The sequence below is a fragment of the Abramis brama genome (assembly GCF_963993115.1).
Source record: "Abramis brama genome assembly, chromosome: 2".
Classification (NCBI taxonomy): Eukaryota; Metazoa; Chordata; class Actinopteri; order Cypriniformes; family Leuciscidae; genus Abramis; species Abramis brama.
Window position 1 is genome coordinate 6,703,906 of NC_139964.1, and position 12,529 is coordinate 6,716,434.

At 40.4% G+C, this 12,529-nt stretch overlaps 1 protein-coding gene across 1 annotated transcript; it reads left to right on the top strand.

The window, feature by feature from the left end:
* The first annotated feature begins 835 nt into the window (after positions 1–835).
* Positions 836–11,045, top strand: LOC311078497 (deoxynucleoside triphosphate triphosphohydrolase SAMHD1-like). The gene is made up of 15 exons (XM_084107317.1): positions 836–1,087; positions 4,571–4,665; positions 4,758–4,918; positions 7,497–7,612; positions 7,749–7,820; positions 7,979–8,010; positions 8,105–8,254; positions 8,338–8,438; positions 8,562–8,670; positions 8,821–8,912; positions 9,045–9,157; positions 9,329–9,465; positions 9,540–9,641; positions 9,775–9,879; positions 10,198–11,045. The coding sequence occupies exons 1-15, from the start codon at positions 1,009–1,011 to the stop codon at positions 10,363–10,365; spliced, it is 1,632 nt and encodes a 543-aa protein (XP_083963443.1). The 5' UTR covers positions 836–1,008; the 3' UTR covers positions 10,366–11,045.
* Positions 11,046–12,529: the final 1,484 nt, after the last annotated feature.

The following is a 12,529-nucleotide window of genomic DNA, read 5'->3' on the forward strand; positions in this document are numbered from 1 at the left end:
ACTATATTTTACCAAGTTCCAATTAGGGCTTAAAATAGATTTAAGTACATTTAATTGTATATTATATATTTGTATCGCTGGGCATTGTTGGTGGCAACACCCCAGCAGAGTACGTCCCTGGATTTAAGGTCCAGGGCAGAGGCAAGGGATTCTGACCCCAACCCTTCAGTATTTTAGAGTTTAATAAATCAATTTCTGATTTAGTGATATTGAGATCTATTCACTGATCAACTGATCAATTCTGAAGTTTCACTAATATTTGACTGTATAAAGATTTTTGTTATACAGAAATAAAATGGCATGAGGGGAGTAAAGGGTGACTTAAATGCTATATTTTTGCATGACCTAACCATTTGCATATATTTGTTAGATTCCAGTCTTCTGTCAGCCTTTCTTAAGGACTCTTAAGTGTTCTCTGTTCTCATTGTTTCTGTGTTCATTGTGTCCTATGGCAATGGCTGTGTTTGTTTCCCTGTTGCACAGGTGTGTCTTGTTAACTTGTTAAAGGGTTAGTTCACCCAAAAATGAAAATTCTGTCAGTAATTACTCACCCATGTTGTTCCAACCCCGCAAGACTTTCGTTCATCTTCGGATCACAAAATTTAAGATATTTTTTATTAAATCTGAGAGCTGGATCCCTCCTTCAAAGGCTTCTATGTAATTTAATTCTGCCGGCCCAGAAAAGTCGTTAAAACTTAACAGGGCTTAAATAGGCTCCCCTACCAAAGTTTTAAGACAAATACATTTACAAGAACTGTACAGTAAATATTGTGTGATCTGCACTTCCTGAATGTGTTTCCAGCAGCAGTCGCTCTGATCCGACTCATTCCCCTTCAGTAAAGCTCAACCTTTGTCTGAGACACACCCTTGCAGTTCAATGACAACTTTACTCATGTATTCCAGTGGATTGAGCTGCTGGATCTATAAAATCTGTACGAAGTTCTAGAGATCGTTATTGCCTCCTCATCTGAGCTTTTAACAACCCACAAAAAGAAGACAAAAGAGAAGATGCAAACACACAAAAAAACTCTCTCTGATCTCAGGAAAAATCTTCAAGATCTAAAAAAGTCATATGAAGAAATTGAAGGTAAGGAAAGACATGTACACATCTCACTGTCATATGATAATGTGTATATATAATTTACTGAATTTTGTGTGATACATCTATCTCCTGCTCCTATATTTGTGTTTAGAGTAATATTAATCTGTTACATATGATTTACAAACCAGGGGAAAAGAAGTTTAGCACAAGACTATCGTTCAAGTATAAGGAGTTTAGTTAATACATACAAATATTTGTTTCTTTGGACCACAACTTGACTTTACTTGAGATGACAAGAAAACCAGTGAACACAAAAGATTTAACAAGGATAGAAAGGAAGCTGTTTAAAGAAAGACACCTACAGGAATTACGTCAGAAAGGCATTGCCAGAACTTGAACTGCTTGAACTACTTCATAAAAAAAGTCCCACTGCTAAAATATTAAATGAGAAAACTTTACTGCTCATTGTTTGTATGGAAACATTTATATTAGCGCTAAAATGAACACAAATATAAGCTGCACTTTTCTGGAAAGTCTTGGCCATACACATCCACTATAAATGCAATGCTGAAATGTTTTATTGCGTTTACAATATATTTCCCTTTCGATACGGTACACTTGCACTGCATCAGTGTTTTCTGATGCTTATGGGGAGAACATAGGTTTTCTTAGAATAATGAAGCCTGATTTGGTTCACGTCAGTGTATCTTCACAGACAAATGGATTTTCAAAGAGCAAATTTTCTCATCTAAAAGATCAAATTCAAGCGATGTTTGATGCAAAATGTCATGCCACGAGTGTGGCTTCCCTGCACCCCTCGGATGAGCACACAGAGGGCATCGCTTGACAAGGACGTGTCAAAATGGAGTTCCTAGAACTAAAATCGTTCCTAGTTCCTGCGGTGCGAACACGCCAACATCCGGGTACTTTAGCCAGTAGTTCTAGGAACTGTGAAAAGGTTCCTCCGGTCGGAAAGCGGCTAATACCTCCGCGATATCCTCCAGATCGAGACAAAAGGGGTTACATTATGCAGTGGAGGGATATATTCAAAATATAAAAATACCCAATGAAGGAGACACAACTACTATCGAGGCTAATGCTTACCGGTCTCAAGCGAAATCTGAGAAACCCCATGACAATCGCAAAAAAACTCTAATACCCACGCAAACGACATAAACACACTTGCAGACGGCATCTTGGAAGTTTGTGATCAACCAGCATCCGTAGGCATCGTAGAACTCTTCTTCTGTCTTGATTTTCTCCACTAAAATCGTTCCTAGTTCCTGCAGTGCGAACACGCCAACATCCGGGTACTTTAGCCAGTAGTTCTAGGAACTGTGAAAAGGTTCCTCCGGTCGGAAAGCGGCTAATACCTCCGCGATATCCTCCAGATCGAGACAAAAGGGGTTACATTATGCAGTGGAGGGATATATTCAAAATATAAAAATACCCAATGAAGGAGACACAACTACTATCGAGGCTAATGCTTACCGGTCTCAAGCGAAATCTGAGAAACCAATCTGAGATTGCAGACAATCGCAGTTATCTGAGCTGTTAGCTATATTTTGCTTATTTTTATTAGCAAATTTGATTTACATTTTTTTGTTCCAGTTCAGCCCATGTGCTTTGTTCTTGGGGAAGGGAAAAAAACTAACGTTAGGGTTGCCAAATGTCCCGTATTTTGGGCATAATTTATTTGTCATAATTAATAATGCATAATTTATATCTCCCTTGTCCTGTTTTTTTGACTGCAAACTGCAAAGCTGATCTAACCACTGACTGATACAGCAGCAGTGCTGATCACGACACCTGTTATCATCCTATCAATAATAATAATATATAATACATTATTTTTTAGGGACAAATCATTGTTTGATTTACCACTCCGAGCGGGACTTTCAATGTCAGCATTTTGATTTTGGCAAATCAGTTTAGGCGAATGCAAACAACGTGATTTATTGATTCCAACATCCACCCACACAAGAAAACGTGCAACCTACCTGAGGGAATAATACGCTGATTTACTGCTTAATAAATATTTCTGATTGTTATCAGTGTAGAAAACTGTTTTTTTTTGGGGGGGGGGGATTATTTGATGAATAGAAAGTTTCAGAGTTTTCTGAAATAGAAAGCTTTTCTAACGTTATAAATGTCTATACTGTCACTTTTGATCAATTGAATGCATCCTTGCCTATTACTTTTCTTCATTTCTTAAAAAATCTTACTGACCCCAAATTACTTTTACCGGTTCTTTGTGGCAAGCTTTATGCGTGTGGCTGTGCGCTTGAGTGCGGCTATATTACGTAAACGCTCATTATCCTGTAGGCTATATAGTCTATTTAAGTAATTCAATTAATATAAAGGGGCGATTTGTCCACTAATGGCTTAAATGAATAACTAAAGTCGACTAGAAAATGTTTTTTTGTCGGAGGCAGCCCTTATTCCACATATTTACAAACGCCGTGGGCGCACCGCTTCACCATCTTGCTTGGAGAATGTTTGTCGGACCTGCTCACATAGTAACGGTTGCTATGATGTGTGATTGGACAATAGCCGTTTTGGGGGAGGGGCAGGCGAGAGGTCAATTCCGTTAAGAAGGGACCTACTTTCCCAGGCATGAGGGTCAATCTGGCATCCGTGACCCGAGTTGTGGAGCCTCCATCTATGGCCTCTTGACGGGAAATGTCATGTCTTTCCCAAGAGGTCCAAAAATGGTCTATATTCTCCAGCTGGTGTTCAGCTCGGGACGTAGACCCCTTTTCTTGTGAGATCCCTCATGTACTTGCATTCCTACAGGAGCTGTTGGACAGCGGACGCACCCCATCCATGCTCAAGGTATACGCACCAGCTATCACAACTATGTTTCTATTGCTGGCAAGTCAGTTGGGAAATACGACCTGGTGGTCAGATTTCTCAGAGGAGGTTTAACTTCCTGGCCCCAACACAGTCTCGTAAAAGACCCAAAACTCCACTTATATGACATATTTTAAGTCCCTGTCTCTCTAAGAGCCTGCCATGGGGCCTTTGGCATCAAGCACCCCGGAATACGGACTTGCAGGCAGCCTTCCGTTCTGCACTAACACAGCATTTTGCAGTATGTTCCTCATAAGCATCAGAAAACATTGATGCAATGCGAGTGAATCGTATTGTAGGGACAATTTCCAGTTACTAATTACTAACTAGGGAACGATAACTGGAACGAGCATTGTGTAGCTTGCTGTGCTACTGATTCTACGAGAGTCGACGCTGCAACTCCTCGGTCGAAAAATTCGGACTAAAATGGCTTTTAGAGCAACTCAAATAGGCAGTTGGCCCCGTCCATTTTGATGGGAAGAAAAGCTATTTGTCTGTGCAGGTGCAAAGACATGAACAGGCTTCAGTATTCTAAGAAAAACAGGAGTTTTCCCCATAAGCATCAGAAAACACTGATGCAATGTTCATTCCCGTCATCTCAGAGAACCAAGATTACAGTACGTTAGTAACCGAAGCTATTTTACACTGAGGATATAAAATGTCATGCTTTTCCAGAGCCTGAGAAACAACAGTCATGGGAGATTATTACGTATGAATTGCAAGACATCCTGAAGAAATACTCCTTAGACTTTTCAAAAGAACAAATGAAGGTAAACTAATTACTCATTTAACATTTCTGCTTATGTTGAGTCACGAAATGCATAGAATGTTGCGATGAACTGGTGCGTTTTGTATCCTGTAGATCTTCAATGACCCCATTCATGGTCACATTGCACTGCACCCCCTGCTGGTGAAGATCACAGATACACCTCAGTTTCAGAGACTCCGACACATCAAACAACTTGGAGGAACATATCTGGTGTATCCGGGAGCTTCTCACAATCGCTTTGAACACTCACTTGGGTGAAATATTATTATATTCTGATCTATTCTTTTTAGGATTGTTTAAATAATCATGTTTAAATTAATAATGTGAGAGATTTAAAGTTAATATACAAATAATCTGACTACATTTAAACGTTCACATTCACTCAAGGTCCCGGAAGGCACCACTGTCTTCCCGCGATCGCTCATCTGCCTTCTCCGCCTTTCCTCCCCTCAACGGGGAAGCTGCCAAAGGGGTTCCCCCAGTAGAACATTCTGTTGCAATGCAACTGTGTCCTCAGAGCGCTTCTTCTCACGGTGACCCTAAGCACCCTTCCAAAGCCTGTATATTTTCGGCCATTCTCGTGGCGAAATCCTACAGAGCCGCGGGACAGGCAGCCGCCTCACTGCATGCCATGGCCACTCTGCAGGTCTACCAGGCCCAGATGCTCAGGGACATGCACGAGGGTAGAACTGACCCAGGGCTCTTCGATGAGGTGCGTGCCGCAACTCACCTCACCCTCCGAGCAACGAAAGTGACCGCACGCTCCCTGGGTCAGGTGATGGCCACTAACATGGTCCAGGAGAATCATCTGTGGCTGAAACTGGCCGATATGCGGGATGCTGAGCGGACCCGGTTCCTCGACACCCCCATATCCCAGGCCGGCCTCTTCGGCGGTGCGGTTGAGGACTTCACCCAACAGTTCTCAACCGCCCAGAAGCAGACTGAGGCAATAAAGCACATCCTGCCCCGACGGCCCGCTGCTGCCTCCACCCAGCCGTCTCCACAGGTTCCTCAGTCTGCTCGCCGCCGAGGGCACCCTCCCGCGGCTCCTGCCCCTCCCACATGGTCCCAGCAGCAGCGATCGACCTGAAGGACGCCTACTTCCATGTCTCCATTCTACCTCAACACAGACTGTTCCTACGATTTGCTTTCGAGGGGCAGGCATACCAGTACGCGGTTCTCCAATTCGGGCTAGCCCTGTCTCCTCGCATCTTCACGAAGGTCGTCGAGGCAGCCCTTGTTCCTCTACGGGAACACAGGGTTCGCATCCTGAACTATCTTGACTACTGGCTGATCCTAGCTCACTTCTCGAGACCAGGTTTGCGAACACATGGACCTAGTGCTCTGGCACCTAGCTCGTCTGGGCCTTCGGGTCAATTGGGAGAAGAGCAAACTCTTTTCTCAGTATGGAAATCGACTCGGTCGCCATGTGCATGCAGCTTACGAGCGAGGGTGCGTGCACAGTCACTGCTGACTTGCCTCCGCCAATTCTAGGGCAAGAGTGCGGTTCCACTGAAACTATTTCAGAGGCTCCTGGGGCATATGGCATCCGCAGCCGCAGCAGGTTCTTTGGAACCTCCAGGTGTGGCTCCTGGACGGGACGAGGCAGGTTTGAGTACCCTACCACCAGCGGTGGTGGCTACCATCACTTCCGCTAGAGCATCGGCCACAAGACATGCATATGCATTGAAGTGGAGCCTCTTCGTCAACTGGTGTCCTTCTCACCAAGAAGACCTCCGGAGATGCCCGATCAGTGTCGTGCTTTCCTTCCTGCAAAAAGGGTTGGAGCGAAGGCTGTCTCCCTCCACCCTGAAAGTGTATGTTGCCACCATTGCCGCACATCACAATCCAGTCAAAGTTAAGTCCGTTGGAAAGCACAACCTGATCATCAGGTTCCTGAGAGGAGCGAGGAGACAAAATCCTCCTCGCCCTCCTCTCGTTCCCTCTTGGGACCTCTCAGTGGCTCCCTTTGAGCCTCTGCAATCAGTGGAGCTTAAGGTCCTGTCAATGAAGACAGCGCTCCTGGTTGCATTGGCCTCCATCAAGAGGTTAGGGTAGTTGACGAAGCGTGCCTGGAATTCGGGCCGGCTAATTTCCCAAGGTTCTCACCATACCCTTTCGAGACCAGGTGGTGAACCTGCAAGCGCTGCCATCAGAGGAGGCAGACCCAACCTTGGCACTGCTCTGTCCAGTACGTGCCCTCCATGCTTACATAGCCAGAACGCAGTGTTTCAGGACCTCAGACCAGCTCTTTGCCTGTCATGGTGGGAAGCTGAAGGGAAAGGCTCTCTCCAAGCAAAGGTTGCTCACTGGATAGTGGACGCCATTGCTTTGGCATACCAGCAGCAAGGTCGACCGTGCCTCCTTGGTGTGACGGCCCACTCCACCCGGAGTGTGGCCTCCTCTGGGCTCTAGCGCATGGCGCCTCGCTGACAGACATCTGCAGAGTTGCAGGCTGGGCGACACCTAACACATTCATAATGACCCCCACATGTGTATTTCCACTGTAAGCCTCTCTGAGCATGTGTCTTTCCCTTGGCAAGCAATCTTGCCACCCCTGGGGTTGAAATATTCCACCTGTGGCTGGACACCCCAGTGATTCTCCATATGCAGCCCCTCCGGGTCATATGTGTATTCTTAAGTCCCCCCAAAACCCCCATTTCGTCATCACTAATGTAACGTCTCCGTTCCCACTCAGGGAACGAGGGTTACATACGTAACTGAGACGTTCTCTGATGTTGTTGATGTTTTTACATGGCATGCAAGGAAACTTGCTATTCGGTGTTCTTGGTATAAACTGTGGTGTTGTTTGTGTGTGTGTGTGTGTGTTAGAGTGGCGTATTTAGCTGGTTGTTTGGTCAAGACTCTTCATGACAATCAGCCAGAGCTCAAAATCACCAAACAGGATTTCCTGTGTGTTCAGATCGCTGGACTGTGTCACGACTTGGGTGAGTATCACTAATGCACATGGAAAGTGAAAATAATCCACTATTCAGTGTTTTTTGTATTTGTCATGGAGTCTAAACTTTATGATAACCATACCTAGAATTATCCAGTTTCTTAGGCTTTTCTTCAATTTTTTAGGTCATGGTCCATTTTCCCATGTATTTGATGGTCTGGTTATTCCTAAAGCAAAACAAAAGAAAATAGACAGAGGTAAGTGTCTGTGGACATGCACATTTCTTACTCATGTTATTGTTACATTTGGACATGGAGAACTCAAGCCATGTAAGTCTGGGAAATTAACCTGAAAGAGTTTGTTAATGTGCATAACATGACTTACAATCCACATGAGACCTGCATTTTTTTCTTAGGCTTGCCTGATGACATCCCTGAGAAGTGGAAGGTGAGAATGAACACATTGCTCACACACACTCAGAGCTGTTGGTTTCTGTAATATATGTATTATGATTTCATCTGTCTTTGTGTCTTTACTGTAGCATGAGCAGATGTCAGTGCTGATGTTTGATGACATTGTGAAGAGTTTGAAGACTGAGAATGAGAATGTGTTGAAAGAGCACGGACTGGATGATAAAGACGTCACCTTCATTAAAGAGTTAATCGAAGGAGCTAAAGATTCAGTTGCTGAGGTTCATACTGATACTTCATCTGTTATTGATGTGTTAGCATGAATGAAGCCTCATTTACATACAGCCTTTACTTTTATTTTCAGTGGAAATACGAGGGCAGAGCTGAACACAAATCCTTCCTGTATGAGATTGTGGCAAACAAACAGAACGGCATTGATGTGGACAAATGGGACTATTTTGCACGGTACATATTATTAGGCATTTTGCACAGATGACACTATGATGTAGAATCTATTATAACTTTGAGCCAAATTATCCTCTCATTTACATATACTTTTTATGTTTATATTTAATGTTTATTTCTCAGAGACTGTCATCACCTCGGCATTCGAAACAGCTTTGACCATCAGCGTCTGCTGAAGTTCGCTCGAGTCTGTGAAGTGAACGGGAGAAATCACATCTGCTTTAGAGACAAGGTGCCTACAATTATCTACAATTTAATCTACTCTGTTTTATATTTATATTCTCTGCTTAAAACTTCAGGTAAAAAGTGGCATTAGCTGTTGAATGTGAACACTGCACTATGGGAACTGGATCTGTGACTCTGGTGTTTGTATGTCTAACAGGAGGCAGATAATGTTTATGACATGTTTCGCACTCGATACACTCTCCATCGCCAGGCCTACCAGCACAAGATCTGCAACATCATTGAAGAGATGTGAGTCTCTCTGTTTGCAGTGAATATGAGATTTCACAGTATTTAACCTGCTGTATGACTTATTCTTCTAACACAAATTCAGCATTAGACTGTGATTCTTCAAATGTTGAAACACTAACTCAAATGTGTTAGGTTTGCAGAAGCGCTCGTACTAGCTGATCGTGATCTTCATGAAGAGAAACCTGAAGATATGCTGAAGATTTCTGAAGCCATAAAGACAGCAGAGGAATACAGCAAACTCACAGGTCAGCTCAAAGAACAGGTGAAAAACATGTAAACTCAAAGCTAAAAGAGCTAAAGATATACAGGATTTCCATAAACCAGGATAAACATATTCTCTTTTGAGACATGTGGTTGTGTGTCTCAGGACATGTGAAATAACATGTATAATAATGAATCTTCTGTTGTTGTGTCAGATGAGATCTTTGAGCAGATCTCGTCCTCCACTGCTCCAAACCTGCATAAATCCAGAGACATCCTGGACAAGATCGTCAGGAGAAAACTGCCAAAGTTTGTGGGAGAAGCTCATCTGACTGAGGAACACAAGTCAAAGGTTGAACAGAAACTGAAAAACACTGATTTACTGTTTGATTAACCTTATAAAACTAACAAACCCTCTCAAATCAGAAAATCCAGGAAATTCTGATGAAATCATGGAAAGCTGCAGTGCAGAAGTACAAACCCACTGACCCGACTGTTTCTCTGAACGCTGAAGAATTACCAGTTTATGTAAGTTATATCTTATTTCAGAGCAGATTTACATACTTACACCAGATAACATGTGTTTAGTGACTAAGATGCATGTTTTTACACTGAAATAAAACAGAATTGTTTAGTGAATCTCATGTTCTCACAAGCTCAGGTGGTTGATCTGGATCACGGCATGAAGGACAAAAACCCCATTGAATCCGTTTATTTCTACAGCAAGAGGAATCCCAACCAAGCTTCTACCATTAAAGATTATCAGGTATTTATGACATTCAAACTTTTTTATTTCAGATCTTAAAGATTATCAGGTACTCATGACACTCAAAACTGTTTTATTTCAGTTCTTAAAGATTATCAGGTATTCATGACACTCAAACTGCTTTATTTCAGATCATTGCATAATCTTTCTAAATTTGTGCCATTTATTCCTTTATAATGTCCTTTTGTTAAACCAATCGGACTGGAGCTTGAACTGAGTCTTGTTGGGCTCAGTGAAGTTTACAGTGTACTTCGTTTACTCTATGATTGAGTATCTTTATAAAACTCATTGTGTGTGATATTTGTCTTGTGTTGACAGTTGTCCAGTTTCCTGCCAAAGAAGTTTAATGAAGAGCTTGTCAGAGTTTATTACAGAAGAACTGATGATCAGACAGCTGAAGATAAGATGGAGGAGAAGAAGAAGGTGGAAGAGGCTGAGAAGTGCTTTAAGACGTGGTGTAAAGACAATTTTGGACTCCGTGTATGATTTATAATATCTAAAGTTTATGGCTGCAGAGTCGGTTTGTTTAATGAATGAACTACTGAGACACTTTATTATCAAGGAGGTGAAAGATCATTCATGTCTGTGCTATTAAAGAAACATACAGATTATGAAAGTATAATGGAAAATGTTTTAAAATCAAGGCATGTTAATTATATAATGGGAATTGCATTTTTATGCAGTCAGAGGAAGAACTTGTCATTGATTTATAATGTGTGAAGCAAAGCCAATCACTGCTTTTAAAAAAACAGGGCCAGTTTAATAAGAGCTGGTTATCTGGGAAATGTGGGTAAAATTCATCTCATGCAATTTCAGGGGAATTATGAAAACAAATATATGCTTTTTAACTTATTTAAACTCATTTCAGTGTTTTACCACACATCAAAATTCCATCTATAGTTGAACAGTGATTCACTCTCTATTATTTAATAAATGTAATTTTGTTCAATCTTGTTGATATTTCTGCTGCACAAATATCCTCTTTTTACCATGAATGAAAAATAAATGTCAAAAAAAAAAAAAGTCACATTAAAGGACAATATGAGCAATTAATCTGCATATTAACAAAAACTAAATTCATTCATATTTTCTATTTATATATTTTTTAAACATTGTCGAGTTGTTTCTACATGCAGCAACATGTAATCAATAAATAAAATATTATGAATAAATGTATATTATTTTTAGACGGCATGCACTAAATAAACATTCATTCATAGTTTTTTGGTTGGTTCTCTTAAAATTTCAAGCATTTACGTTTAAATTTTAAACACAATTTCTCTACTTTTATTATGAAAATAGTATAAATGCAGATTTTATGACAATTTGAACTTATAAAAGTTGAAAAGTAATTTAAATTATTTAAAACTGTAAAATTATGACTTTATTATAGAGATATTATAGTTTTCATTAATATTTTGAATTTGTTTTTATTTTTATAATTCCAGTTTTCCTTTTAATTTTAGTTAAAAGTTTTAGTAATTTTACATTTTTGACATTTTAGTATTATGTTTTTGTTTGTTTAAGTTTTTTTGTTTTAGTTTGAGATATTTAGTACATCAAGTTAAAATAAATGAAAATGAGAAATTCAGCCTTTGGCAACTAGCTAAAATAAAATAAGATTTTGTATATTTTACTTCAGATAATGTTTATTTTAATTCATGTACAGAAAATGTTTGTTCATGGTTTTAGTTTTAGGGAACTATAATAACCCTTGGCCAGTAGTAACACCTCAAATGCACTCTTTTATTTATACACTCATGTTCATTTTAACATAAAAAGTTGATGAACATGTTCTATTTTAGAGTTTTCTCTTCATTAATAAGCACTTGTCATGTTTGCAGTTGTGGTATATGTGTGCTGTTTTGGCAGTATTTCCACAGATGATCAGATGAATTATTGTGTGATTTCCTCCAGAGACCAGCAGAGGACTCGACTACTCTGTGCTTTCATTCCCCTGATTCATTCTTTCACATCAGTTTCAGTTCAGTTTGCATGTGCTGGTTAAAGGCAACAGTCTTCTGAGTCTCCATGAATGAAGGATAAAGCTACAATAGAGGCCTGTAAAAATCCCTTCATAGAGCCTTTACACACAGCCAGTGCTTTTGAGGTTGTGTTTATATGAATATATTGATGTTTCTGAATTGTGCTCAGCATAAATCTGGAAGTTTGGGGTTATTTCTTTCATTCGCGTACAAAACACAAAAACAGGCATAATTCAAAATTTTTAACACTCAAAATCATTCTGAAATTCTTAAAACAATGCTTTAAAACCAGCTCAATCTTTGTGAAATCAGCTTCAAATTCTGAATAAATATATATATACTGTACATCTGTGATTTTATAGCAATTTTAGTTCAAATTATTTTGTGAAATATCTTTTGCATGAAATAAATTTTTTTAGTTCAGTACTTACTTTACAGTAAACTTACACTCCTATAGCTTGTATACACTTACATTTTTTTGAAGTGTGTTTAGAGAACAACTTTAGCTCTGCATTCATGATCTACAACTGTTTAAGGTCATATATATCAGTTCAGAAAGACAGTGACAGGTAACAGGTTAAACAGCTTGTATAGTTTGTATGGCTTTCAAGTTTTTACTTTTTGAATCTCAACAATGGTGACATGCTTCATGCTGCAATGCATGC